Source organism: Dermochelys coriacea, chromosome 4, assembly GCF_009764565.3.
Source record: "Dermochelys coriacea isolate rDerCor1 chromosome 4, rDerCor1.pri.v4, whole genome shotgun sequence".
Lineage (NCBI taxonomy): Eukaryota > Metazoa > Chordata > Testudines > Dermochelyidae > Dermochelys > Dermochelys coriacea.
Genome location: NC_050071.1, coordinates 89,640,207 through 89,666,152, shown reverse-complemented (window position 1 = coordinate 89,666,152; position 25,946 = coordinate 89,640,207). Strand labels below are relative to the sequence as shown.

Sequence of the window (25,946 nt, the reverse complement as noted above, 5' to 3'; positions counted from 1 at the left end):
AGTTTTGATTTCATTTTTGTTTGTTGATTAACTTTAATAACAATTTATTAAAAGGATATTAAGTCAACTTTCTCCCAGTAAGTAATTTGAGCCAGAATTACTGAAAATCTCTGGTGGATATCGGCCAATCCACCTAGGAGCCTAATCTGTTTCTTCTAAATTAGCTCTTTGGTTCTCACAAGCTTTACCAAGTACAATGGATCTATGCTGATTTACACCAACTGAGGATTTGGCCCAGGGTGGGGTCTTTTCTGTGCATTAGTTTGCATATATTATTGTTTTGTAAACACAGATGGTTGTTTTCACAAATTGGGTCACTAGGCTCCCATCAATGCAGTTTTCACATGTTGGTATGTTTGAAAATACAAGTTTAGCACCCAAACTGTGGCCCTTTTAACATTCTATTACCAGACAGCCCATTCCTTCAAACTTTTAACCATTTTTATTCCTTTCCTTCAACACTTATTCACTGAATTCAACCTCCATTTGTTATAACTGGACATTCTAAGAAAGAGGAAACAAGCCTTCATGAGGCAAAATCAAAACATTTTAATTTTCTATTAGCAAAAATAACGAGGAGTCCTTGTGGCACCTTAGAGATTAACAAATTTATTTGGGCATAAGCTTTCGTGGGTTAGAACATGATTTCTTGTGTGTTTTTAAATCTTTATGTATATTTGTATAATATGAAATTAACACATTAAGATTATTTCATGCTGCCCTGACGTGAGGGTATTGGTGCTAATTAAATTTCACATTGGGTTGCCCAAGTAGAGTGTAATTCTGTTCTCAGAGATTCAGACTGATTTGCATTATTTATCTAACCAGTGAATATATAAGAACTGTTTTACTGCAACTTTTACTAGTTTAATAATAACAGGAATAATGTTCTTTGCATTGGTACACTTGCAGTAAAAAAGGTTTTGAGGTTAAATCCTCCATGGTGAATTTTCAACCATTTATTGCAACGTATGACTTACAATCTGAAAATAGATGCACAAGCCTAGACCCCTGTGTCCATGCAGTGATAAATTACAATGAATGAGACTCTGTGCCAACATATCAGTGCACAATAGGGCATCTGTTTGCAGAAGCAAAGACATAACAAGCATGAGACAATGAATGGCTTTTGAGGATGGTTAAATATTGAAACAAAGCTGGCGACTGGGGCCAAATGCATTAATATATTAGGTGCATTTGTAAAATGCTTTGAAGACAAAAACACTATATACAAGTTAGATGATATTATACCCTATATTTTGGTGACAGAGACATTGTTTGTGAAATATTCTTCAATTATTAATACCTACTGAAAAAGTAAGAATTTGTGCTTCAGTATGTATTTTCCAGCACCAAAGTAGCTATTTATAGGAGTTGTTCAGAAATATTTCAAAATTCTTCACTTCTGAGATCATTTATTTTGTAACATTAAATCATGCTAAGCACACATTATCTGAGATGTTAAAGAATCAGTGCAGTGTAGAATGGTGCAAAAAAAGCATTCAGAGATATCTGTTCACATTTTTAATGAATTCAGGCATGATCTCATTTCTTTTAAGTTTGTTTTCTCTGAACATTTGAGCGTTCAATTTTTACAAGCACAGATGTTTGTGGAAAGCCAATTACTGTACAAAGGAACAGGCTCAAGTGTTCACAGAAACCGAGTTTGAAATTTGCACTTGCAGGTATTTGAGTTGGTAACATTAGCATATGTATCCAATGAAGGACAGAAATAATCCCATGTGACAGGATGCAAATAGCATTATTCAAAAATGATCTGAACATCTTTGAACTTTTCTACTGTGTTTATATGTGGAAGTAATAGTCAACCAGCAGACCGGGGGGTGCATTTCTAAAGATGGAAGTTCTTTTTTCCTCTTATGTGAGCTGATAGGATTTCTTAATGTCCAGAGTTTCCGATTCCATTTTATGTGTAAATGATTGCTGCTTTAAACCATTGGCTATGGTTTATTTATGGAGTAATACATAGTTCACAATTAAATGCCAAGCTGTAACTGAATCAAAAGATTCTGCTGATGCCTTGAATCACAAGGGTGCAGCTCAAGTGCTTTATAAAGGGTAGCAGAACCTGAGACTAAATTACAGCCTCCAGTATTCAATCTGGGATCATGCATTATTATTTATAATATGGATAAAAAGATTGTTATAATACTGAAGTAAATAAAAATAAAATGCATCAAAGAGCAGAAGGCAGAATGATTGCAAAGATTTTCAATTTGTGCTGTGGGAGGCTAAGGATTATACTGTACAAGAAATAGGACTGGAGGAAAAGTATCTGGTAAACAGTTATATTCTTCAAAAAAAAAAAAAACAACAAACCCACAAAACTTTAAAGTTCTTCTTAAATAAAAGGGAAATATATCTTTCACTGTTTAATCCATGGTAAATTTATAATGTTCTGCTAATATGGTTATAACAAATTTATCTCAAGTGATGTACAGAATAAGTAACTGTCTCCAAACCTTATAAATTCAATTTGATTAGGCAATATGTGAACAAAACGAAAGAACTATTTTAGTACAAAACCTCTAGTCTCAAATACGGCAAACACCGTGTGCACAAAGACTGACTGAGAAAGGCTGTGTTTATTACAGAAAGGCAAAGATTACTTTTAAAATGTGTCTGATTGCACTTAAGAATGTGATATACGAATAGAACAATAATGATAAACTCTCTAGTCATCAGTGAGTTAACAAGGAAACCAATTGTAAACTATTTATTAGGAATATTTTTTAATTGTATTAGTCTCTGTGGTATAAATTCTCTCATGTAATTTTCCTCCACTGACTTGGTTTGTCAATTTCTTATACAATGTATGGTGCTGGACTGCTAGCCTTGAACACTGAAGTCCCATGTGCATCCACAGAAAGATACAAAATGGGCATCAACAGTCATGCTCTTCCAAACTGCTCAACCAAGACGTATTCTAGAAGGGCCACTTCTAGGGATGAAAAGATAATTTAGTCTTGATTCTCAAAAAGTCTTTGGCTTATCTGCTGGGAACTGGAATGGTATTCTGGTGTTTCTGGTAGTATCATTTATAGGTGACAAAAAGCACATGGGGACATGCATTCCAGCAATTGTGATACTGCTGCTCTGATGTGCAAATCTGTCTTTAGGAACTGGATTAAGTCTACCAGATCATTACTCATCCATTCCCTACCTTCCATCAGTTAGTCTATTTGCCATCACCACTGACCTGGATAACAGATGAAATGCTGACCCTCAAGGAAACAGTGTGATAGGCTGCTAGCAATATCTTGAACTATTTGTTTCCCAGAACCTTGCATTATAAGGACATCTGGGCTTTTCGGAGGGGAGGAGAGGAGTGGGAAGAGGGAAAGATATCTGTTATCTCTACATCCACCTCCTCATATCACTTGCTATACCACAAGAAGTTGCTAAGAACAAAAATTTAATGTGATGCAGGCAGGAATTGAACATTTGTATGGAGATCAAGAATATCCACAGTTATAATAATTAATGGTAACAAAAATGTTGTGGAAGGGATATTAATCTTCATGCTTCAATGCTTGAAGCAATCTTTGTTAGAGATCAGGATGAGTCCTAAGGGGGGGAATTATTTGCCTATGCAGAGTGCTTGCATCTTCCACTGAAGCATCTTGTACAGCCCAATGCTGGAGAGAGGATACCAGACATGATGGACCTTGGTCTGATCCAGTATGGAATTCCTGTGATTATTTAGGGGCAGATCCATAGGGTAAAACTGTTTTTTGCTGAACATAAAAATTACCAGCACTAGAAGAATTAAACAACGTACCATGAACATATAAAATAATTTTGGCTATGATAACTCTCTATTAGGGAGTAACAAAGGGTGGTATTTGTCTGTCAGGGAGTGGGCAGGAAAGTAATGTTTCATGACAACTATTAATAAATTAACAAATCATTATGGAATCAATCACCTGGGAAATCCCAGATGTGTATAAAGTTTTGGTTTCCATGATTATCATGTTGGTTTAAGAATTGAACAAATGCTCCAATTTGATATTCAGCCAAGAACCTGTCAGGTTTGTGTTGATATAATTTATTAACATTCTAAACAGAGACTTGTGCTAGGAATAAAATATCTGCAACACTTATCTGAGAATGGGGCCTTCTTTTATCATCTAAATAGCTTTGTGAATCTTCCTACAACACCATGACATCCAGAGGCAGTTAAGTTTGAACACGTAAGTAAATCTGAATTCTGGATAAAGAATCTAATCAATTTAACTTTCCTTAGGTGCTCATCACCAAAGTATCTAGACTAAACTAAGTCATTGAATATCTTTTTCAAAAATACCTTACATGGAGATGAGAGAACAGTACTTCAGAAGAACGGTTAGGAAGGCAAATAGCAGTCAGGATACATGACAAAATCCCTGATCAACCCTTGGGCTAGAGGTTATCCTCACAACCACTGGTTCACAATTATTATTAATTATCATCACAGGTGCCACCTTCCTCCTTGCTCCAGGAGTGCTCAACCCCCACTCTGCCTCAGACCCAGCCCCACCTCTTCCCACCCGTTATGCCCCCCCCAAGCATGCCCCATCCCTGCTCCTGCTTTCTCCCCCAGCACCTTCTGCATGCTGCAGAACAGCTGAGTGCGGTGGGCAGAAGCTGCTGGGAGGGATGGGGAAGAGTTGATTGGCGGGCCGCTAGTGGGTGGGAGGCACTGGTGGGGAGGAGGGAAGCTGACTGCCAGTGGGTGTTAAGCATCCACTAATTTTTTTTTCCATTGGTGCTCTAACCCTGGACCACCCACAGAGTCAGCACCTGTGATTATTACTATTATAAAACATTTGTAAAAGCACCATATATGTGCATAGTGCTAAATGGAGAAATTAAAGACACACTCATTGCCTCAAAGAGCTAACAGTTTAAAAAAAGTTCTGCCACTCTTCTCAGCATTTGAGTATTATATTAGTACATGAGAAATGCCATTAAAGGTAGAGCAAGACACAGGCACTAGGTGGAAAATGTAAGATGACTCAAGGACATGTTAGACTGGGCAAAGGTGAGGGAAGTTGGAGGCTAGTAGAAATAAGACCTAGATTGTCACTAGTCCTAACATGGCCACATAGGACACATTCTTTTTGCCCCCTCCTCATCTTCTGAAGTGAGAGAAGAACTGAACCTGTATTGTCCACTGTAAGAAAGTGGATGGGAAAGTGCTAAGAATGGGTGAGGAGTGGACGGGGAATGGGCAGAGCCACAAATTCACTCCCTCCACTCAGACACAATGGCCAATGAAAATAGCCAGGCATAAGAAGGAAATAAGCCTTTCCTCCCAAAGAATGAAGTAGCTTACGTACTCCACATAGCTGGGGGGAATCATGGGAGAAACAGTTACTGTGACATACAATACCTTTAGGGTGTCCCATTTGGCTACATGCTGTGCTTTGCAGAATGCTGAGCCAAACGGTTTAATTTTGCTCTAAAACAGCTGTTTTCCTTGTGTCTTTGGAGATGCATCTTATCGGTTCCTTCTCTTTCAATGAGATTTTCTGAGGGTTGCACTAGTATGAGAGTAACTTCTTAAGGGATTGTGAGAAGAAGTGGGCTTTGAAGAAAAACTGAAAGGAGGAGGTACTATGGTACACAGAATGAGAGTGGAGAATCTAGGCTTAGTGCCAGAAAAATTATCATTGTGCTTTAAGTATGCTGCATGGAAATTAAAGATCCTTTGGAAACATTTATAAATGTAAGGCTATGACCCAGAGAGTCCTTGGCCACAACATTCCTGTATGTATTGTAATACATTATTACATGCTGTGCAATGGTTGATGTGGGTATATGTCAAAGCTGTTATATGCATTTTGTATAGTTTGTGAAACATTTGGGATTCTTTGCAGAAAATGTGATATATAAACACAAGGCGACAGATTTTCAAAAGAGCTCAGTTCCCAGTTAGGCACCTAAATGAAGTGGCCAGATTTTCAAAAGTACTTGGAACCCAGCAATTTCCACCAAGAATTTGAAAATTAGCCACTTCACTGAATTGTCTAGTTGGGAACTGAGCTCTCTAGATGCTATTGTCCAAGATTTCTTAATATTATTTCATTTTTAGGTAATTTTCCAGGCACCACTATCACACATTAACTGACTTACAACAAAACCAAGAATCTGATTCTCATTCTGTTCTGGTCACATTTTATACCCCTTTTCACAAGTATAAATGACCACAGAAGCAGAGAATCCTGCCCCAAAAATCTGTTCATACTGAAATGATCACTGAAATATCACATGGATGGTGTGGTATATCATTGAAGTGGAGCTTTCAATCTCTCAGAGAGGCAATAACATTTTAAGGAGAGAGAGCAGTTAAACCGAATTGGGGAAAATTAGAAAATAGAACACCTCTTCCTTTCTCAGGCCTTGTCAAGATATCATTCCAAATTTAAGATTCGTTGGCTGGATACAAAATTTCAATTTAACTTTCTCTGTGCACATTCACACAATATAATTGTGTATGTATGCAAAATCCTAGCTCATATCTGTCTCTGTACCAGGACTCTGGTGACAGATTTGGGTAAACTTGTCCTCTGCTGCTATATTAAGCAGCATTCCATGCCATGCTATTTCTAGGGCAAATACTCACATTTCTATTTTGTTAACATTCTTTTTCCTGAGAGAAATGGCTTGAATAAAATTTAACCATTCACATGTTTTTTTAGAAAGCAAACAAAGAATAATGCATGAGCCAGGCTGGAGTAAATCCACTTTTAAATTCAGGGAGTTCCAGAACATTTCTTACAGTATACACCTGATTCTTACATACAGTATCAATTAAATAGTTTCTTTATATTATTTACTTTTTTGCTGGACCGAACTGCATAGTATTTCATTGCAGACTGAGCTTACCTCCCCTTCCGTGGACTGCAAGTGCAGTTCTTTCCTACAGGTTGCCTTTAAGTCTCCTGCAGCTGCACTAACTTGTACTCCCCTTGGTGCTTCCATTATCAAAGATCTAGTTGGAGACTCAAGTCTGAAAAATAAAAGTATCCATTAATAAAAATATCCTCATATCAACAGCACGTGCTGATGAAAATCCATTGTCAAGACAAAGAAAATGAAGAGTGAATCATTGCATGAGTTCTTTATTTATTATTCTTTGTGACTCCGATTCAAGAAAGCACCTAAGTATGCACTTAAACCCATCATGTTTCAAGAAAGTACTTAAGTACGTGCTTAACTTTAAGCAATGGTATTTATGCACATGCTTGCTGTACTTCTTAGGGATGCTTTCGTGAACTGAGGCCTAATTAGTTGATAGCTGCTCCGACTCTGAATTATCGTTAGTACAGATTGCTGCTTTCTACTGTGACTATATGCTGAAAAGCAATGTCTAACCTGTCTATGCAATGCCAGATGTACATTTAAATAAAATCCAAATTGAAATGTTTCCTTTGAATTTTTTAATAACAGTTTCAATTCCCTGGGACCTCCTCTTCCTTCACAACATACAAATAACTTTTACTAATTGCACTGAGTTACTCACATGCTTGGGGATGAGGAGGGGATTGGGGAGTGAGAGCTTGATTAGGCCCTCAGTCTGTATAACTCTGCTTTCTGCACACATTTCACCCCTTCTGCAAACTGTTCACTGATCTCTTCAACCCCACAATATCTGCCATATTCTCTGTGCAATTACCACATTTTTCTTTTTGTCCATCCACTTGTTCCCCCTTTTCTATCTCTTCTTTTCCTCACACTCTCTGTCCTCAAGATCCTGGACCACTCAAAGCCAAGGGGTGTGCTCTCTCTGCAGTGCCAGCTCACAGTACGCCATGCTTTTCTGCTAATTGAGAGTTGTAGTGGTGAGGATTTGTGGAGATGGTGCTGTGACAGACCCAGACCAGTGGGGTACAGGAGTCTGGTAGAAGGCAAATATATTGGCCACTGGATGAACAGTTTTCTGTTCCCTAGGTGACCAGAGCAGGGGCTGCCCTACAGCAATCAGGAACCTGCAGAACCAATTAAGACAGGCAAGCTAATCAAGACACCTGTAGCCAATTAAGAACTTTCTAGAATCAATTATGGCAGGCAGGCTAATCAGGACACTTGGTTTAAAAAGGACCTCCCATCAGTTAGTAGGGGGGAGCACCAAGAGCAGGGAGCAAGAAGGTGCACTGCTGGAGGAGTGAAGAGTTCAAGCGTGATCAGGCTTCAGAAGGAAGATCCTGCGGTGAGGATAAAGAAGGTGCTGGGGGAAGGCCATGGGGAAGTAGCCCAGGGAGTTGTAGCTGTCATGCAGCAGATACAGGGAACACTGTGGACAGCTGCTATCCACAGGGCCCTGGGCTGGAACCTGGTGTAGAGGGTGGACCCGGGTTCCCCCTCATTCCCCCAACTTCTGATTGGAAACAGGAGGAGTTGACCTGGTCTGTGGGAAACACCAGAAGGGAAGGTCTAAATTGGAAAGAGATCTGGCCTGTCCCTGACCCACTAGGACACAGAGACTGCAGGGATTGTTCTCTGTTTCCCACATTTGGGCCAATGATGAGGTTAGCTGAGAGGATGGCAGGTTTGAGCCACTAGCAAAAGTGGCCAAACTGAGGGCTGCCGTGAATCTCTGAGGCAAGCAAATCCGCCAATAAGCACAGGACCCACCAAGGCAGAGGCGGAACTTTGTCACAGTGCTAACCTGCAGGGCTTAAAAGGATAGATGGTCTAGTGGATAGGGCCCTGCACTGGATTCAAGAGGTGTGGATTCAATTCCTGGATCAGCCAAAGACTTACTATGTGATCTTATTTAGAATGAGCAAGTCTGGACAAATCACTTAATCTACACAGTATCTCAGTTCTCCATCTGTAAAATGAGGATACTACTGCCTAACCTCACAGGGGTGTCATGAAGATGAAATCCATTAATAATCATGAGGTGCTCAGATACCACCACAAAGAGAGCCAGTTCAGCACCTAGAAAGATAGCTGGGAGAAAAGCAGCTTAAGTGGTTTGTTCCTCTGCATTTTCCTTCTATCAGTTTGACCCGAATAGTAGGTCATAATCACCCAGAAGTATAAGAAAATGCATTTATAAAGGGAAGAAGAAAGGAATTGTTTGATATAAAGCATTTGCCAGCTAAAGTAAACTGAAATAGCTTTTAAGTATCATAAATGACTGGATTTAGGCATCTTGTAATGTTTTATTTATTTATTTTTGCAGACAGGAGATAGCAGTCATGGATTATCTTCCTGAAGCCAAAAATACCACATTAAATCAAGGATAATGGAGATGAGGTCTGAGCTGAATGTCATGAAGATATCATCTGTAAAATATTTTGGACTGCTGGGTGCCACTGGCACTCAATAGGAATAAATCTGAAAGCAATTATTTGGAAGTAAAAATATAACTTAAATACATTGTTCAGATATGAAATGATCAGGTAATAAGCATTTTAGATGCCTGTGTTTAAAGGCAAATGCAAAACATGAACACATTATCTTCTGTTAAAGAATGGGAGAGAGAGATTTTTTTGAAGACCTTTATCATCTCTTAGTCAGAAGGATACAACTGCCCTCTGTTATATGTATTGCACTGAATGGATGACATTAACAATTCCACGTAACAGCTGGCTTCAGAAAATCTAAACCACAATTGATTTTGCCTGGAAGTTTTCCAGTAGCGGGTATAGTGTTGCATATGCTGATCTGTGTTGGGTAATATCTTTCACAGCACTGTAATCTTTTCTATAGGATCACTAACAATTATTTGCAATAAACATGCCACAGTGCTGCTCAGAATTGTCCACTCTAGTTTCAACATGAATAGTCAAATTTCCACCAGTTTTATGAAACTGGTAAGTGACTGATTGCATGAAACTAAAAGATCTAAATAATGAATTCCCGAAGAAGCTATTAATATTGTTTCTGTGCACAGTTCAAAGAAATTTGAGCATTTTCAGAAAACAAAAGCATTTAAGTAATTAGTTGAAATTATTAATTTCAGCAATGTGATGTATAGTTGAATTTCTGAGATTTGCAGTTTAGTTTTTAAAAGCTATCTGCAAGCACAAATGATTTTTCCTATCTTTTTACAGTTGCTTCTGTACTTTTATTATTATTTGACTTATTATACATCTACAAAGAATCTTAGGGGCTGTGTGACCTGAAACTATGAACTAGAAAAGTGAAAGCCTATATGTTCAGAGAGATTTTTTTCCTCAGTAGGTGTTGCCAGGGGATAGTCAGACTCATGATGATGTAGAATAACACTTCTTGTTTATTTCAGTCCTATTTTCTAAAAGCTTTGATCTTTGCCATAAACCTATTGCAACATTGCATGATATCAATATCATATTTATGTCCTCTAAAATGCATAATTTAAATGGCAGCAAAGGTCTCTTCTGAATACTGCAGCAAGAATCTGCTTTCCTTTCAAATTTACTAAGGGTCTGTCAGAGTGGCATTTACTTCTGTGAGTGTTTCCTAATCCCATGATTTCATTTTTTTCCTACCTGTCAAGGTTCCTTCCCCACTCTGAACTCTAGGGTACAGATGTGGGGACCTGCATGAAAACCTCCTAAGCTTACTTTTACCGCTTAGGTTAAAACTTCCCCAAGGTACAAACTATTTTACCCTTTGCCCTTGGACTTTCACTGCCACCACCAAACATCTAACCAGGTTTTTTATTAGGAAAGAGCTGTTTGGAAACGTCTTTCCCCCCAAAATCCTCACCAAAACCTTGCACCCCCCTTCCTGGGGAAGGTTTGGTAAAAAAGCCTCACCAATTTGCATAGGTAACCACAGACCCAAACCCTTGGATCTTAAGAACAATGAAAAAGCATTCAGTTTTCTTAAAAGAATTTTAATAGAAGAGACAGTAAAAACAATCACCTCTGTAAAATCAGGATGGTAAATACCTTACAGGGTAATTAGATTCAAAACATAAAGAATCCCTCTAGGCAAAACCTTAAGTTACAAAAAGACACAAAAACAGGAATATCCATTCTATATAGCACAGCTTATTTTCTCAGCCATTTAAAGAAATCATAATCTAACGCATAAGTAGCTAGATTACTTACTAAATTCTAAGACTCCATTCCTGTTCTGTCCCTGGCAAAAGCATCACCCAGACAGACACAGAACCTTTGTTTCTCCCCCGCTCCAGTTTTGAAAGTATCTTGTCTCCTCATTGGTCATTGTGGTCAAGTGCCAGCGAGGTTATCCTAGCTTCTTAACCCTTTAAGGTGAAAGGGTTTTTCCTCTGGCCAGGAGGAATTTTAAAGGTGTTTACCCTTCCTTTTATATTTATGACATAGCCAAGACAACAAGCAGATCTGACAAAGCAGAAAACTTTATACTACCTCTGTTACTAGGAACCCATTACAAAGATTTTGGCATATTGAGAGAAGTGTGTCAACCATGTGATGTATCCACTAGTGCTTGTGGGCACTAAAATTGTCTTAGATTGGCAGCTGCATCAACAACTCAATAAAGATATGAAAAAGTGCCAGGCAAATATTCAGTGATTGGATAAATTGTTCACCATGTTCTGTCAGCGGGAGCAAATGAATGTAGCCTATCAGATCCAAACCATATTTTAATGTCACAGATTTGAAGATTGAAATAAAACACTTGGCTGATCACAGTTACACAGATTCTAATGTGACATGCTGACACTGAGAAACCAGTCTGGCATATGTTGGACATCCTAGGTTACAGTGACAATGTCATGGATTATGAAAGAGAATCATTAGGAAAACAAAAAGCAGAAAGCAAGGAAAGGGAAGAAGAAGCAAAGGATAAAGGAACAATGAAATATGAGAACTTCAGGAGGACTGCAGACAAATTCTAATGCTACTGTGGTCGTATTCAACACTGATTTACACCCCTTATTCAATCTCATGGAATTGAATAGGACTGTAAGTTAGCACAAAGTTTGACCATCTGTCTTTTGAGAGTAATATATATCAGATAGCAACATGATATGCCAAATCCTGACCTTGCCATCTAAACTGTGGAACATCCCCCAGGCAGCAAAACTTTTGTGGTTCTCCTGAAGGTTGGATAGAGGAGGAGCCAATGCATAGGGGAGTTTCTCTAGAACTAGGGTGGCAAGAGCAGAGAGAGATCCTCTTTCCTCTCTAGGAAAAGATGTCTAAGGATTGTAAAGAGCACACCTGTGGCCCTTTCCCCACTCATTCCCCTAAAAAAAACCACCCCAATCTATGTCATACTCTTCCAAGAGATGGGAGAGACAGCAGATGGGGGCAATTAGCAAATGGACTGGGAAGAAGCATGTGCGCCCTTTCCCATAATCCCAGAAAAACTGACAGGCTTCCAGGGAGAGTGCCACCTCACCCCAAAAAGATGCAGTTCAGGGGGAGGACAGGGAAAGACAACACATGTAGCAGACCTGAGATGTGGGGGTTGATGGGAGAGCACCCATCTCCCTAAAAGCTGGCAGCGAAGCATAGCAGAGACCTCAGTGAATGAGTTATAGTACTAGTTTGCCCACTATTGCTGTGGAGCCTCATTAATTAAAATAATTAAAATGATTCTTTTACTCTATTCCCATTATTTATGCTATTATTTATAATATTTATTATAGTTGAATACACCCACTTTTTAAAAAAAATATGTAAAATGTTATAGAACAAATGTACTTAAAACAATGTTTTCTTGATTTATTTAACCTATTACATTGCCTTGAAGGTCAATTTTCCTGGACCTTGTTGGACACCAGTTTCAAATCTGTACACGAAATTTAAAATAATTGTTTGTAACCACTGGAATGCAGTAACTCCAGGATCAAATCAATTCTGTTACTGGAATTAAAGGGGAAAGAAATATACATCTATATGCCAGTCTCATAGACTCCTAATTCTGTTCACTGATCATCAGCTGTATTATAAAGGCTGAAATCTGTCCTCAGATGCACACATGCCACTTCCTTTGACTTCAGTGGCAGCCTGACACATACATTCAAGGACAGAATCTGGCCCTAGGTGTTGTGATCTCATCAAAGGAGTGAAGTGGATTCCCTATGGAAATAGTGGGTACCCCTTCCGAAAACCAGTAAATATGAATTTTTCACTTATACTTTCCAAATTTAACTTTGCAGGTCATTGACAACACATTTAAATAAAGATGAACCCTTTGTGACTCAGTATCAGGACAGTAAGGCAGTCACTGTACCATTGGCTGTTATGTCCACCCTCATATCTAACCAATATCATTGGCTGTAGGACAAGTCATTGTCACCTTTATAGTTCCTAAAGCTCTCATTAACCCAGAAATCAACTCACTGGACTAAATGCTGAATACTAATTGCACTGCAAACTCCATTGCTTCATTATAGTGGATCTGCATTATCGTAGTAACTGAATACTTGAATATTAATAGACCTACACAAGTGGGGAGGAAAATCACTTCTTCAAAGGTCAAGCTGCAGGATCTCTTCTGAGAATCCAAAAGAAAGTTAGAAGAGGAAGAGAAAGAGATAAAATGGAATAGGAGAGGCTCTGAAAGTGTCATTATCTTTATTTATTATAAGTACTAGAGAATTAGTGAAGAGACAATAAGGAAGTCTGGAGAAGTGTTAGAGAGGGCAACAGCATTGAATAGACAGCATCCATCAAGTGTAATGAAGCTTCAGGAATGACCAGAAGGTTTGTGGAAAGTTAAAAAGGCCTAGTCTGTGAATCTGTAGATTATAGAGTGAGCAAGGGCATCCCCAGGATGTCTAATGATTTATGAGAATACAGGGAAACAACCCAAAAGACAAGGAAGTAAAAAACAAAACAAAAAAACCTGGAACATTGGAGGAGGATGGAAACAACCAAGAAAGTTAAGTGAATGTTGGGCATTTTAAGGGGCAGCTAAGAGTCAATGTTAATAGAGTAAATGAGACAGCTATTAATATGGAATCTAAATTTACAATAGAAACTTATTTACATTAGGTTTATAATAATTTATGATAGATCCAGGGGTGAGAGTTGGCCGGGGGGAAATAACAGCCTTTAAATGATTTTCGCTGTAGGTCACTTGTGTGTCCTTTACCCAAGAAAGCCTGGCAACTGCTTGAAGGTTTTTGAAAACCTTTCTGAATGTATTGTCATCTTATTTTTCGTTAAAAAAGATTTTTTTGTTTTTGCTTTTTAATATCTAACATGTTAGTACTTGAAAACCTCATCATTACAACATTCTATATTGACCACCTAATGTTTAGTAGGACTTAAACGAAACCGTGATAGTAGAATGATTCAGCATACTTGCTTACACAAAGCTAACACATCAAAAATAATGAAAAAAACCAGCCTTACTGGTTTACATCAGACATTAGAAAATGAAAACATTACCTTGCCAAGTGAAAATGTGAAACAGAAAAAGATCTTTCAGAAAATATCTTGTGTGCTTTAACTGAGGGAAGCAAAGTCTGGTTGGGGGTATTTCTCTATGTCTTTACAGGGATAACAAAGATGAACTAGTTCAGAAAAATCAACAGCAAAAGCTTCTTTTTAATCTTTTGTGTGATAGTCGCCATGTTGGCTAATATACTGGGGAATGAACAAGAGATTTTCAATGCTAAAAATCATATGCTGTTACAGCTTAAGGAAAAGCTCTCTATCTGTGGTTCTAACAGTTTCATATCCTAGAGCTGAGTGGAGGATGGAAAATCTGTTTTCCAAATGATTTCAAAATTTTGAAATATAGCTTTGTTCCAACAATTTCAAAATTCACTGTAAAATAAATTAAAAAATAGAATAGTTGCAAATCAATTGAAATAATTCATTCATATAAAAAGTGAAAGTAGGCCAAATTATGAAGGATGAATATATAAAAAAACCCACAAGCATGTAGGGACAAAATTAGAAAGGATAAGGCACAAAATGAGGTTAAACTATCTAGGACTTTAAAGGTAAGAAGAAAACATTTTACAAATACATTAGAAGCAAAAGGAAGACCAAGGACAGGGTAGGCCTATTCAATGAGGAGGTAATGACAATAACAGAGAACACAGCAATAGCTGCAGTGTTAAATGCATTTTTTTCTTCAGTATTCACCAGAAAGGTTAACAGTGATCAGAAGACTAACACAGCTAACATCAGTGTAAATGGGGTAGGATCTGAGGCTAAAATGGGGGGGGGGAATTAAGAATTACTTAGACAAGTTAGATGTATTCAAGTTGGAAGGGCCTGATGAACTACATCCTAGAATACTTAAGGAACTGGCTGAAGAGCCATTTGAGCCATTGGCAATTATCTTTGAGAACTCTTGGAGGAAAGGAGAGATCCCAGAGGACTGGAAAAGGGCAAATATAGTACCCATCTATAAAAAGGGAAATAAGGACAACCCAGGGAATTATATACTAGTCATCTTAACTATGGTACCTGGAAAGATAATAGAACAAATCAATCAATTTTTGAGCATGTATAAAATAATAAGGTGATAAGTAACAGTCAACATGGATTTGTCAAGAACAAATCATGTCAATCCAAACTAATATCCCTCTTTGACAGGGTAATAGGCCTTGTGGATAGAGGGGAAGCAGTAATGCTTTTCATAGTATCTCAAATGACCTTCTCATAAGCAAACCAGAGAAATATAGCCTAGACAGGTCAACCAACAAAAGGTTTCCCAACTGGTTAGAAAACCATACTCAGGGAATAGTTATCAGTGATTCACAGTCAAGCTGGAAGGACATATTGAGTGGAATCCCACAGGGATCTGTCTTGGGTCCTGTTTCCATTCCAGATCTTCATAAATAATTTGGATAATGGCATAGAGAGTACACTTATAATGGATCACAAACTAAATATGAGTCAACAACGTAATACTGTTGCAGAAAAAGCAAACATTGTTCTGGGATGTATTAGTAGGTGTGCTGTGAGCAAGACAAAAGTAATTCTTCCACTCTACTCAACACTGATAAGGCCTCAACTGGAGTTCTTCAGGAAAGATGTGGACAAATTGGATAACATCCAGAAGAGAGTAACAAAAATGATTAAAGGTCTAGAAAACATGACGTACGAGTAAAGATTGAAAATTTGGGTTTGTTTAGGCTGGAGAAGAGAAGACTGACTGGGGACATGATAATAGCCTTCAAGTACATAAAACATTATTGTAAAAAGGAGGAGGATAAATTGTTCTTCTTATGCAGTGAGTACAGGACAAGAAGTAATGGGCTTAAATTGCAGGAAGGGAGATTTAAGTTAGATAGGAGGCAAAACTTCCTAATTGAATGGGTATTTAAGCACTGGAACAAATTATCTTGGAAGGTTATGGAATCTCCATCATTGGAAGATTTTAAGAACAGGTGAGAAAAACACTTGTCAGGGATGGTCTAGATAATACTTAGTCCTGCCTTAGAGCAGAGGACTGGACTCAACCTACTGAGGTCCCATCCAGTTCTACATTTCTATTTTGATTTGAATTTTACTCTATATTCTATTTTAAAATAGAATATAATACAAATTATATTTTTGAAACAAAGTAATTTCAAAACAATAAATCAAAATGTTTCATTCTGAAACATTGAAATAGAATATTTTGACACTGTTGGAACGTCTTTTTCCCAGTTTTACTCCAAAATGAAATTTCAGGGAGGTTAACACAATTTCACAAAGTGTATTGATCGTTGGAATTGCATTCCCTTATGGGAAATGGTTCTGCTGAAGTTTTTCCAACCTGCTTTATCACCAGGCACAGAGGAGAACCTTTAATGCACACTTCCAAGTTTGTTGCACTTGCACTCAACCAAATTTTTTTGTTTTTGAAAACAAGAGTCAGGAAAGATTTGGTAAGTCAATTTATTTTCCGTTATCTCCCTTATGACAGGTAACATCTTTAGCAGAGACCAGACATTTCTTTCTGTTCTTTGGCAGCAGGCCATGCCACCAGAGGGGAGCCAATTGGCTCTTTCTTCCTTTTTGACAGTGAATTCTATCTTCAGAGCCACTGAAGACAGAATAAAACTACAGAGACAAGGAAGATAATCATTTCTGTTTATTCTGTACTGGTTAGACTACTACTGGTTGGAATACTCTGCATAAATATGGGCATTATACAATAGAAATGATAGAGAAAATTGAGAGATTGCAAAGAAGAGTAACTAGAATGATAAAGTGTCTAAAGTGAAATGTAACACAAAGAGAGATTAAGGAAAATAAATGTGGATTAAATAAAAAAGCCTCTGACATCAATCCAACATTAAGCCTGCACAGTTAAAATCACAAAAAGACAGGAACTGCAAACATTAAGGTTTCAGTAGGAATGCTAACTCAACTGCACTGCACATCCTTGATGATGCACAACACAAGTTTTATGATGCGCAAATTTAAACAGAAAAACCTGATAAAAATTACACAGGTGTAATGTGACAAGTTAGCCTCTCTGTTCAAACTCAAGCTCTGCATTTCTTGTTTTTTGGTGATTTTACCAATGAAGTTGAAATGTTGCATTTACATTTTTAAAATGTAATATTCTTATTTTTAAAAGAAAAAGGAAAATCTCCTGTGCTTAAATGATGTTAGCCTTTAAATGACTGCAACTAGTCTGAAGTTCACACTTTCCTGTATTGTTGCTATTGGTTGGTTGGAGATTGGTTTCTGAAATGCTAGGTTGTTACAACAGCAGCATAGTTGTTTACATTGTGATGGCTCTAACCTTACAATATAACAAACTTTTTAAATAAAAATAAAAGCTTGCATATGAGGCAAAAATAGGAAGGATGAAGTTGAGATTACAGGATTTGAAAGGGGTGTTTTTGCACCCATGATTTCCTCCTGAGGTTAATATAGGTTTTTTGGAGAATTTTGCTGGTCCCCTCCGGCCATGCCAGCTTAATTGTGTGAGATGCTGAGCACTCAGGTTCTGCTCCAAAAAAATACTCAAGCATCTCCTTGATTGAAGCAAAGAAATAGTTCCAATGAAGTCAATGGGCTTATTATAGAATCATAGGACTGGAAGGGACCTTGACAGGTCATCTAATCTAGTTCCCTGCACTCATGGCAGGAATAAGTGTTATCTAGACCATTCCTGACAGGTGTTTGTCTAACCTGCTCTTAAAAAATCTTCAATGATGGAGGTTCCACAACCTCCCTAGGCAATTTATTCCAGTACTTAACCATCCTGACAGTTAGGAAGTTTTTCCTAATGTCCAACCTAAACCTCCCTTGCTGCAATTTAAGCCCATTGCTTCTTGTCCTATCCTCAGAGGTTAAGAAGAACAATTCCCTCCTCCTTGTAACAACCTTTTATGTACTTGAAAACTGCTATCATGTCCCCTCTCAGTCTTCTCTTTTCCAGACTAAACAAACCCATTTTTTTCAACCTTCCCTCATAAGTTATGTTTTCTAAACCTTTAATCATTTTTGTTGCTCTTCTCTGGACTTTCTCCAATTTGTCCACTTTTTTCCTAAAACGTGGCACCCACAACCAGACACAATACTCCAGTTGAGGCCTAATCAGCAGGGAGTAGAGCAGAAGAATTACTTCTTGTGTCTTGCTTACAACACTCCTACTAATACATCCCAGAATGACATTTACTTTTTTGCAACAGTGTTACCCAGTTGACTCATATTTAGTTTGTGATCCACTATGACCCCCAGATCCCTTTCCACAATATTCCTTTCTAGGCAGTCATTTCCCATTTTGTATGTGTTCAACTGATTGTTCCTTCCTAAATGGAGTACTTTGCATTTGTCCTTATTGAATGTCATCCTATTTACTTCAGACCATTTCTCCAGTTTGTCCTGATCATTTTGAATTTTCATTCTATCTGCCAAAGCACTTGCAACCCCTCCCAACTTTTATTGTCCGCAAACTTTATTAGTGTACTCTCTATGCCATTATCTAAATAATTGATGAAGATATTGAACAGAAATGTATCCAGAACTGATCCCTGCAGGACCCCACTCATTATGCCCTTCTAGCATGATTGTGAACAGCTGATAACTACTCTTTGGAATGGTTTTCCAACCAGTTTTGCACCCACCTTACGAGAGCTCCATCTAGGCTGCATTTCCCTAGTTTGTTTATGAGAAGGTCATGAGAGACAGTATCAAAAGCTTTATTAAAGTCAAGATATACCACGTTTACTGCTTTCCCCCCATCCACAAGGCTTGTTACCCTGTCAAAGAAAGCTAACAGGTGGATTTGACATGATTTGTTTTTGATAGATCCATGCTGACTGTTACTTATAACCTTATTATCTTCTTGATGTTTGCAGAAAGGAGTTGGGCCATATTTTTCAAAGAATAGTCATCTCTGAGCTTACACTATGGGTCCTAAATATCAATCGAAGAGGTGAATGTTTTTGAAAAATGCAAGCATATAAAAACAGGGACATATAATGGAAGCTCTTTGTTAATTTAAATAAAGGTCAGAAGTAACAGGAGCTTGTCATGCTAACCAGGGAAAATGGAGCATACAGGGGGACATGTTCATGGTGCACACATACATATATACACACACACACACCCATCTGTAAATATAAATATAAGGAAGAAGTTATTCTCACCAATTAGAGATACGATTAGAAAAACAGATTTGTAACAACACAGGAACATATCAGTTTAAAAACTGAATATCTGACGGTGAGATCAACTTGGGAAGGAAACCAATTTGCGAAAAAAGTCAGAGAATGAGAAAGTCACTAAAATCCTTCTGGTCATAGCTTGAGAGACTGGCAATAGTTTATAGCCATTAACGTTCTACAAAAAATAATCTTAAAAAAGCAGGGGCTTGGACTGTCTCAGGCTATAGCATCTTCTCTCTTATGTTGAAGATTGGTTTGTTAGCTTTTCCTGGATGAAAAGAATGAACAGAAGATGCATGAACAGAAGATCACGCCTCTCCTGCCAACTTCAAATAGCTTCTCAGCCTAGCTTCTCTCAACCTTCATCATTTCAATGACAAAACTGTGTGACCCCTTCTCTGACCTCAAGCTTTTACAAAATGGAAACACTGCTATGTTAGCGTGCTACCTACTACAACCTTTTAGAAAAAGGTTCTTACAGATGTCATGTGGTTGTAGCTTTGTGGAAAACATAAAATCATTCTGTGGGATTTGTGTATCTTCAATACTGATCAGTGTCAAAATGAAATCTTACAGGCTTTATCTGTTTTTTGCTGCTTGATCAATTTCCATCTCATTATGCCCAGCACTAGCTTTCAGGATTAGCTAATAGTCATAGATACTAGCCTTGACATAGAAGGAAAAAAAGCTATTAAATTTTGATCTTCTAGTTCTCCCCAGAGGTAGGAAACAACAACAAAGTAATTTACCCCCTTATTAAGAAGGTGATTCAGGGCATAGCTATCAGCATATAACCACTGGCTGCCTCTTTTGTGCATAGATATTACCCATTAGTGTACCATGTTTTAATGCATTATTATCATTAAAGCCAATACTTTGGGGCTATAACCTTGGCAGTTTAGTTCCTTCACAGCATTCTAGTGAGAAAAGATATCAATGGAAATCTGGAGATTTAATTATTAAAATGTAATTCATTTTGCTCATTCTAAAGCACAATTCTTTTATTCTGCATGTTTCAGTTAATGAAAGTCAGATTCAATTATATTTTAGGAAATGAACTTGATCTAAAGGGGTTTATCAGCTTTCACAAAGGATTGTAGGAAAACATTTTGCTAGCAAAAGCTGGCTGGTTAGATTTAGAAAAAAAAAATGTAAGGAAAAATCAACACAGAAGAGGGGGACAAATATGCAGCTGTTTAAAGCTGCATTTGTATGATTTTTAAAATGAGCATTTTAACAGCAAATATTAGAGATGGGCAAAAGTCTGAACACCCTTACATTTTGGTGGGGATGACATTGTTTAGAGTATGAACAAGCTTCAGAGCTGAATTCTGCAACCAGTCCTTTTGTCTGTAATGAGCTGAGCCAAAATGTCAGATTTGAAAAAAAAATGTTAATTTAGTGGGTGTTCACATCCAATTTTGTAGTTCAATCTCATCTCTAGTAAACATGGTAATAATTTTACCTTCTAGTTTCAGTGGTGGATTCTGCTGCATATACAAGGTCATTATTTAACAAATTGTCCAGTATCTTCTGGGCTAGACTAACTTATATTGTCTTATATTGTCTTTATATAAGACTTATATTGTCATCTTTCATAAAATCCTAATTCCAGAGGTTGATAACTTGACTTTGTTTAGATGACTTCAGAGGTTTCAAATGCAATAACCCTGAACCCTAATGAATACATAGCAGTAAACATTTAGGGGTAGGTAGCAGAGCATAATAAATATTCAATAAATGAAGAATAAAATAATTTAATTATAAGTTAATGCTGTTGGCTGGAATTGTTATGTGCACAGTAGGAGTTATTTCAGTTTCATAAATGTCTTATTTGATGATGATTGGTGCTGAATCGTCCTTCTTTGAGTTGTCTCTAAATCAATCTGATGTCAGAAGAAGATGGGAAGGTGAGCTGAAGAATGATGAGGAATTCCCATTAATTGTAGCATGTGTGATAACAAATGATTTGAGGGAATGGTTGGTTTTGCAGACAGTCAGTGGGAAGGAGAAGCACGGATAAGATAAATGCCAAAAGAGAACTAGGGTTGATAGTAGACTGCAATTTAGATGCAAGTTTGCAATGGGTTGTGATGGCAAATAACGGATAATGCAATTTGCATACACAGAGGCATCAGGGAGATACAGCCCTACTCAAATGAACCCTTAAGATCACATCCAGGATACCGCATGCTGGCAAAGTACATCTACTTTTATCCTCCATATTCTTTGGCAAAAGTACCACTTCTCCCTCACATGAGACTGTTGCTGCTGGTTGTGCCTTTTTGAAACAACAGCAACTTCTTGTGTTTTCTCTTCTGTCTCTGCTGCCCTCCTCACTGTTAGTAATCCTGTCACCTGGTTACTGTAGACAACAACTACTTTTAACAACAGACAACAGCCTTTGGCAGAGGGGAGAGATGAGGGGAAAGAGTGATGCACTCTCTGGATGCCCCCCCCAAAAGCCTTGCATTAAGTTTAAAATGTTCTGTTTAAATGCTCAGTTTTGGTCAGACACTTCCATTTTCTGAGAGAGAGGGGGGAAAAAAATAAAGGCCCCAATCTGGCATGTTGTACGGCTATGAAGTCTCACTGAAGTCAATATTAGGTTGATGTTTTTTTTAAATGCATGGAAGGGGGTTCATCTGACCTCCTTCTGGAAGCCAGTGAACAGCTGGGCACTGTAAATGTTGCTAGGCAGGATAGCAAGAAGGGTATAATGTGCAGAAATCATGGAAGAGTTGCAGTCAACTTTGATGCAAGTAAAGCGAGGAAAGATCACAAAAAATCCTTAGATTCTAGTATGATTGTTCGTTTCACAATTAAATTTCATCTCTCCATCATTTACTGTAAATTATTAATACCTACCACTGAAATCACATATAAACTTTATGAAAAGGCCTACATTGGCAAGTCATTCTAAATTATCTTTTTCTTGGTCTTTTAGACTCTTCAGTAAACTTTGGATTTTGACCTTTTACAATTTACTCACGCATACACATCCATATACACATACAACCATCTCAGAATGACTTTGAATACATTTTGAGAGGTAGACTGGCTTACTTAAAAATTAATTCCCGAAGAAAGCAAAAACACCTTTAAAAACCCCACAGAAGTATTGTTTGAAGGACAAGCCTGAAGCGGTTTACTTTCTGTTGACATTTTGGCTTTTATCTCCTGCAATAGCTCCAACAAACAAGATCTGGGCTTCCTGCTGCTAGACAGCACTGTATTAAACTGGTTTTTTTTTTTAAAAAAAAAGGCTGTTCCAAAAGGTATAGTGTATGTACGAACCCCAAACTTGATGACTTAGATTAGTTTGGCACTGGAGAAAGTTACTTTATAAAAAGTAAAGGGATGTGCATATCATTTGTGATACAGGATATTTTTCTCTCTGACTGTGATATCTTCTGTTGTAGGTGAAGTCTGTGGCTGTTTTAGATATACCAGGAACAGGCCAATAGAATATATATAAATTAATGGCCTAAATGATATAGATTACTTTATAAATAAAAAATAAAAATCAAGATTTCTTAATTTGTGTTGGGAAAAAATAAATTTTAAACAACTCTTTTAACAAACACCTACTTGAGGTCTTGGGAAGGTTCTGCTCTGATATGGGGTGTCTCCACAGAGTGCCCAAACACTGCCCCTTCTGTGCCTAAAATAAACACATAAATAAAATACAGTACAATTATACTGGAAAACAAAAACACATTCAATTCTATAACTATCAATCGACATACTAGGACACAATACTTGGTTGATTCATTTGTTTATGCTTCTGCATCTCATTATCAACAAGGTTTCTTCAGATTCAACATTTATTTTTTGCATTAAAGAAAATGTTATTGCTTATGTCAAAATCTGTATTGAGAGTACTAGAAACTGCAGTCATCTATATATCCACAGAACAACGTTAACTTAAATAATGGAAGTCCAAACTTTCCAGCATTGGTGTGCCCACCAGTGTACCCATCTCAACACTTTTAGAGAAATCATGTTAAAGGTCAAAATTTTTAAAAAGATAAAGAATGTAAGTATTAACAACAAAAATGTATGGTCAAACTTTCAGAAGTGTCCAGTAATTTTGTGTGCCTCAGTTTTTGTGTGTCTAGCTTGAGATATCATGTTCCTGGTCTTTAAAGGTTTTGAAAATGCACCAGCTCTCTTATTCTTCTGAAGATACCAACTATTTTGAATCTCTTTACCCTTTTCATGTCTTACATTCCCTGGCCAGGAGACATTGGCTCACTAATTTACTGATGACAACATTTCTGAAACGGCCACTAATTCTGAAAGCCTCATTTTTGGGTGCCTAGCAGGAGACACCCTGGTGTGTGTTGCTGAACACCCAAAAACAGAGGCATACAGAATAAGTGAATATTTCTGAATACTCAATTTATATAAGCATCTATAATTTCAGATGCTCACACAAAGCTTAACGAATAAGGCTATTTTACCATTTTCAGTCAAAACTGGGTTTTTATGAAAAATAAGGTTCAATTAAATGAAATTTTTCACAAAAAGAATCTAGTTTCTATGGAATCATTTTGACTTTTCATTGAAGAAACTAAGAAACAAAAAACTTTTGGTTTTCAACCAAAATTTTTATTTTTCAGCAAAAAGCTGAAAGTTTCTGACAGCATCTCCCTCTCCCCATTTTTTGACTAGTTCTTTTAACTAACAAGCTTAAATAATACACTGTTCCCAAATAGGTTCATCTTTCCTGTACTTAACCTACTGTCTTCTTCTATCCGTCTAGACTGTGGATATGAACTATGCACAGGCAGCCTGACCCACACTCTGGCAGTGGGTTCTTTATTTGGAGTGCCCTTCACGTTTAAGTCACTCAGGTTGATCTCTGAAGAACAGACCTATGCCAGACTAGGCTGGCTGTTTCTTGCGCACATGCTCAGGTTTAACTGATTGCCATATGTGGGACTGGGAAGGAATTTCCCCCCGGGTTAGATGAGCAAAACCTCTGGGGGCTTTTTGATGTTCCTCTGCAGCATGTTTGTGTGGATGTCTTGCCAGAATTATCTGGGTACCTCTCATTTAATCATTTCCCTGTCAATGCAGAAGCCTCAAATACTGGTGAACCTTGGTCCTTCCTATTCTGTGACTGTGGCACATCATAGTGTAGTTTCCTATGGGTCTCATTTACTTTGGTCTCATTTCCATTGCCGGATTTAGTGTGTGGGTGCTTGATGGTGTTGGTGGCCTATGATATGCAGGAAGTCAGATTAGATGATCTAGTGGTCTCTTCTGGCCTTACACTGTATGACTCTGCTCACATGACCAGGAAAACCGAGAAGTCTGCTGCTTGCCAGGAGCTAGGATTCACGATGTGACAGAGAGACTGCCAATACTCATCAAGCCCTCGGATTGCTACCCCTTCCTGCTTCTTTATGTGGCCACCAATGATACTGCCAAGAATGACCTTGAGCAGACCACTGCAGACTACGTGGCTCTGGGAAGAAGGATAAAGGAGTTTGAGGCACAAGTGGTGTTTTTGTCCATCCTCCCCGTAGAAGGAAAAGGCCTGGGTAGAGACCGTTGAATCGTGGAAGTCAACGAATGGCTACGCAGGTGGTGTCGGAGAGAAGGCTTTGGATTCTTTGACCATGAGATGGTGTTCCAAGAAGGAGGAGTGCTGAGCAGAGACAGCTCCACCTAACGAAGAGAGGGAAGAGCATCTTTGGAAGCAGGCTGGCTAACCTAGTGAGGAGGGCTTTAAACTAGGTTCACTGGGGGAAGGAGACCAAAGCCCTGAGGTAAGTGGGGACGTGGGATATGGGGAGGAAGCATGAGCAGGAGAATGCGAAAGGGGAGGGCTCCTGCCTCATACTAAGAAAGCAGGACAAACAGCAACTTATCTCAAGTGCCTATACACAAATGCAAGAAGCCTCGGAAACAAACAGGGAGAACTGGAAGTCCTGGCACAGTCAAGGAATTATGATGTGATTGGAATAACAGAGACTTGGTGGGATAACTCACATGACTGGAGTACTGTCATGGATGGATATAAACTGCTCAGGAAGGACAGGCAGGGCAGAAAAAGTGGGGGAGTTGCACTGTATGTAAGAGAGCAGCATGACTGCTCAGAGCTCCGGTATGAAATTGCAGAAAAACCTGAGTGTCTCTGGATTAAGTTTAGAAGCGTAAGCAACAAGCCTGATGTCATGGTGGGAGTCTGCTATAGACCACCGGATCAGGGGGGTGAGGTGGACGAGGCTTTCTTCCGGCAACTCACGGAAGTTACTAGATCACAGGCCCTGGTTCTCATGGGAGACTTCAATCACCCTGATATCTGCTGGGAAAGCAATACAGCGGTGCACAGACAATCCAGAAGTTTTTGGAAAGTGTAGGGGACAATTTCCTGATACAAGTGCTGGAGGAACCAACTACGGGCAGAGCGCTTCTTGAT

At 38.2% G+C, this 25,946-nt stretch overlaps 1 protein-coding gene across 4 annotated transcripts in view; it reads right to left on the bottom strand.

The window, feature by feature from the left end:
• The window catches only part of SGCZ (sarcoglycan zeta), an 833,511-nt gene that overhangs the window by 7,865 nt on the left and 799,700 nt on the right, over window positions 1-25,946 (bottom strand). For all 4 annotated transcript variants that reach the window (XR_005292802.2, XM_038400960.2, XM_038400961.2 and 1 more), the window contains 2 exons: window positions 23,105-23,177; window positions 6,892-7,015 (listed from right to left, as the gene is read on the bottom strand). Coding sequence is in view for 3 of the 4 variants with exons in the window: in XM_038400960.2 (XP_038256888.1) it covers window positions 6,892-7,015; window positions 23,105-23,177 (197 nt within the window). In the remaining variant the exon portion in view is untranslated. The remainder of the gene's footprint in view (window positions 1-6,891; window positions 7,016-23,104; window positions 23,178-25,946) is intronic.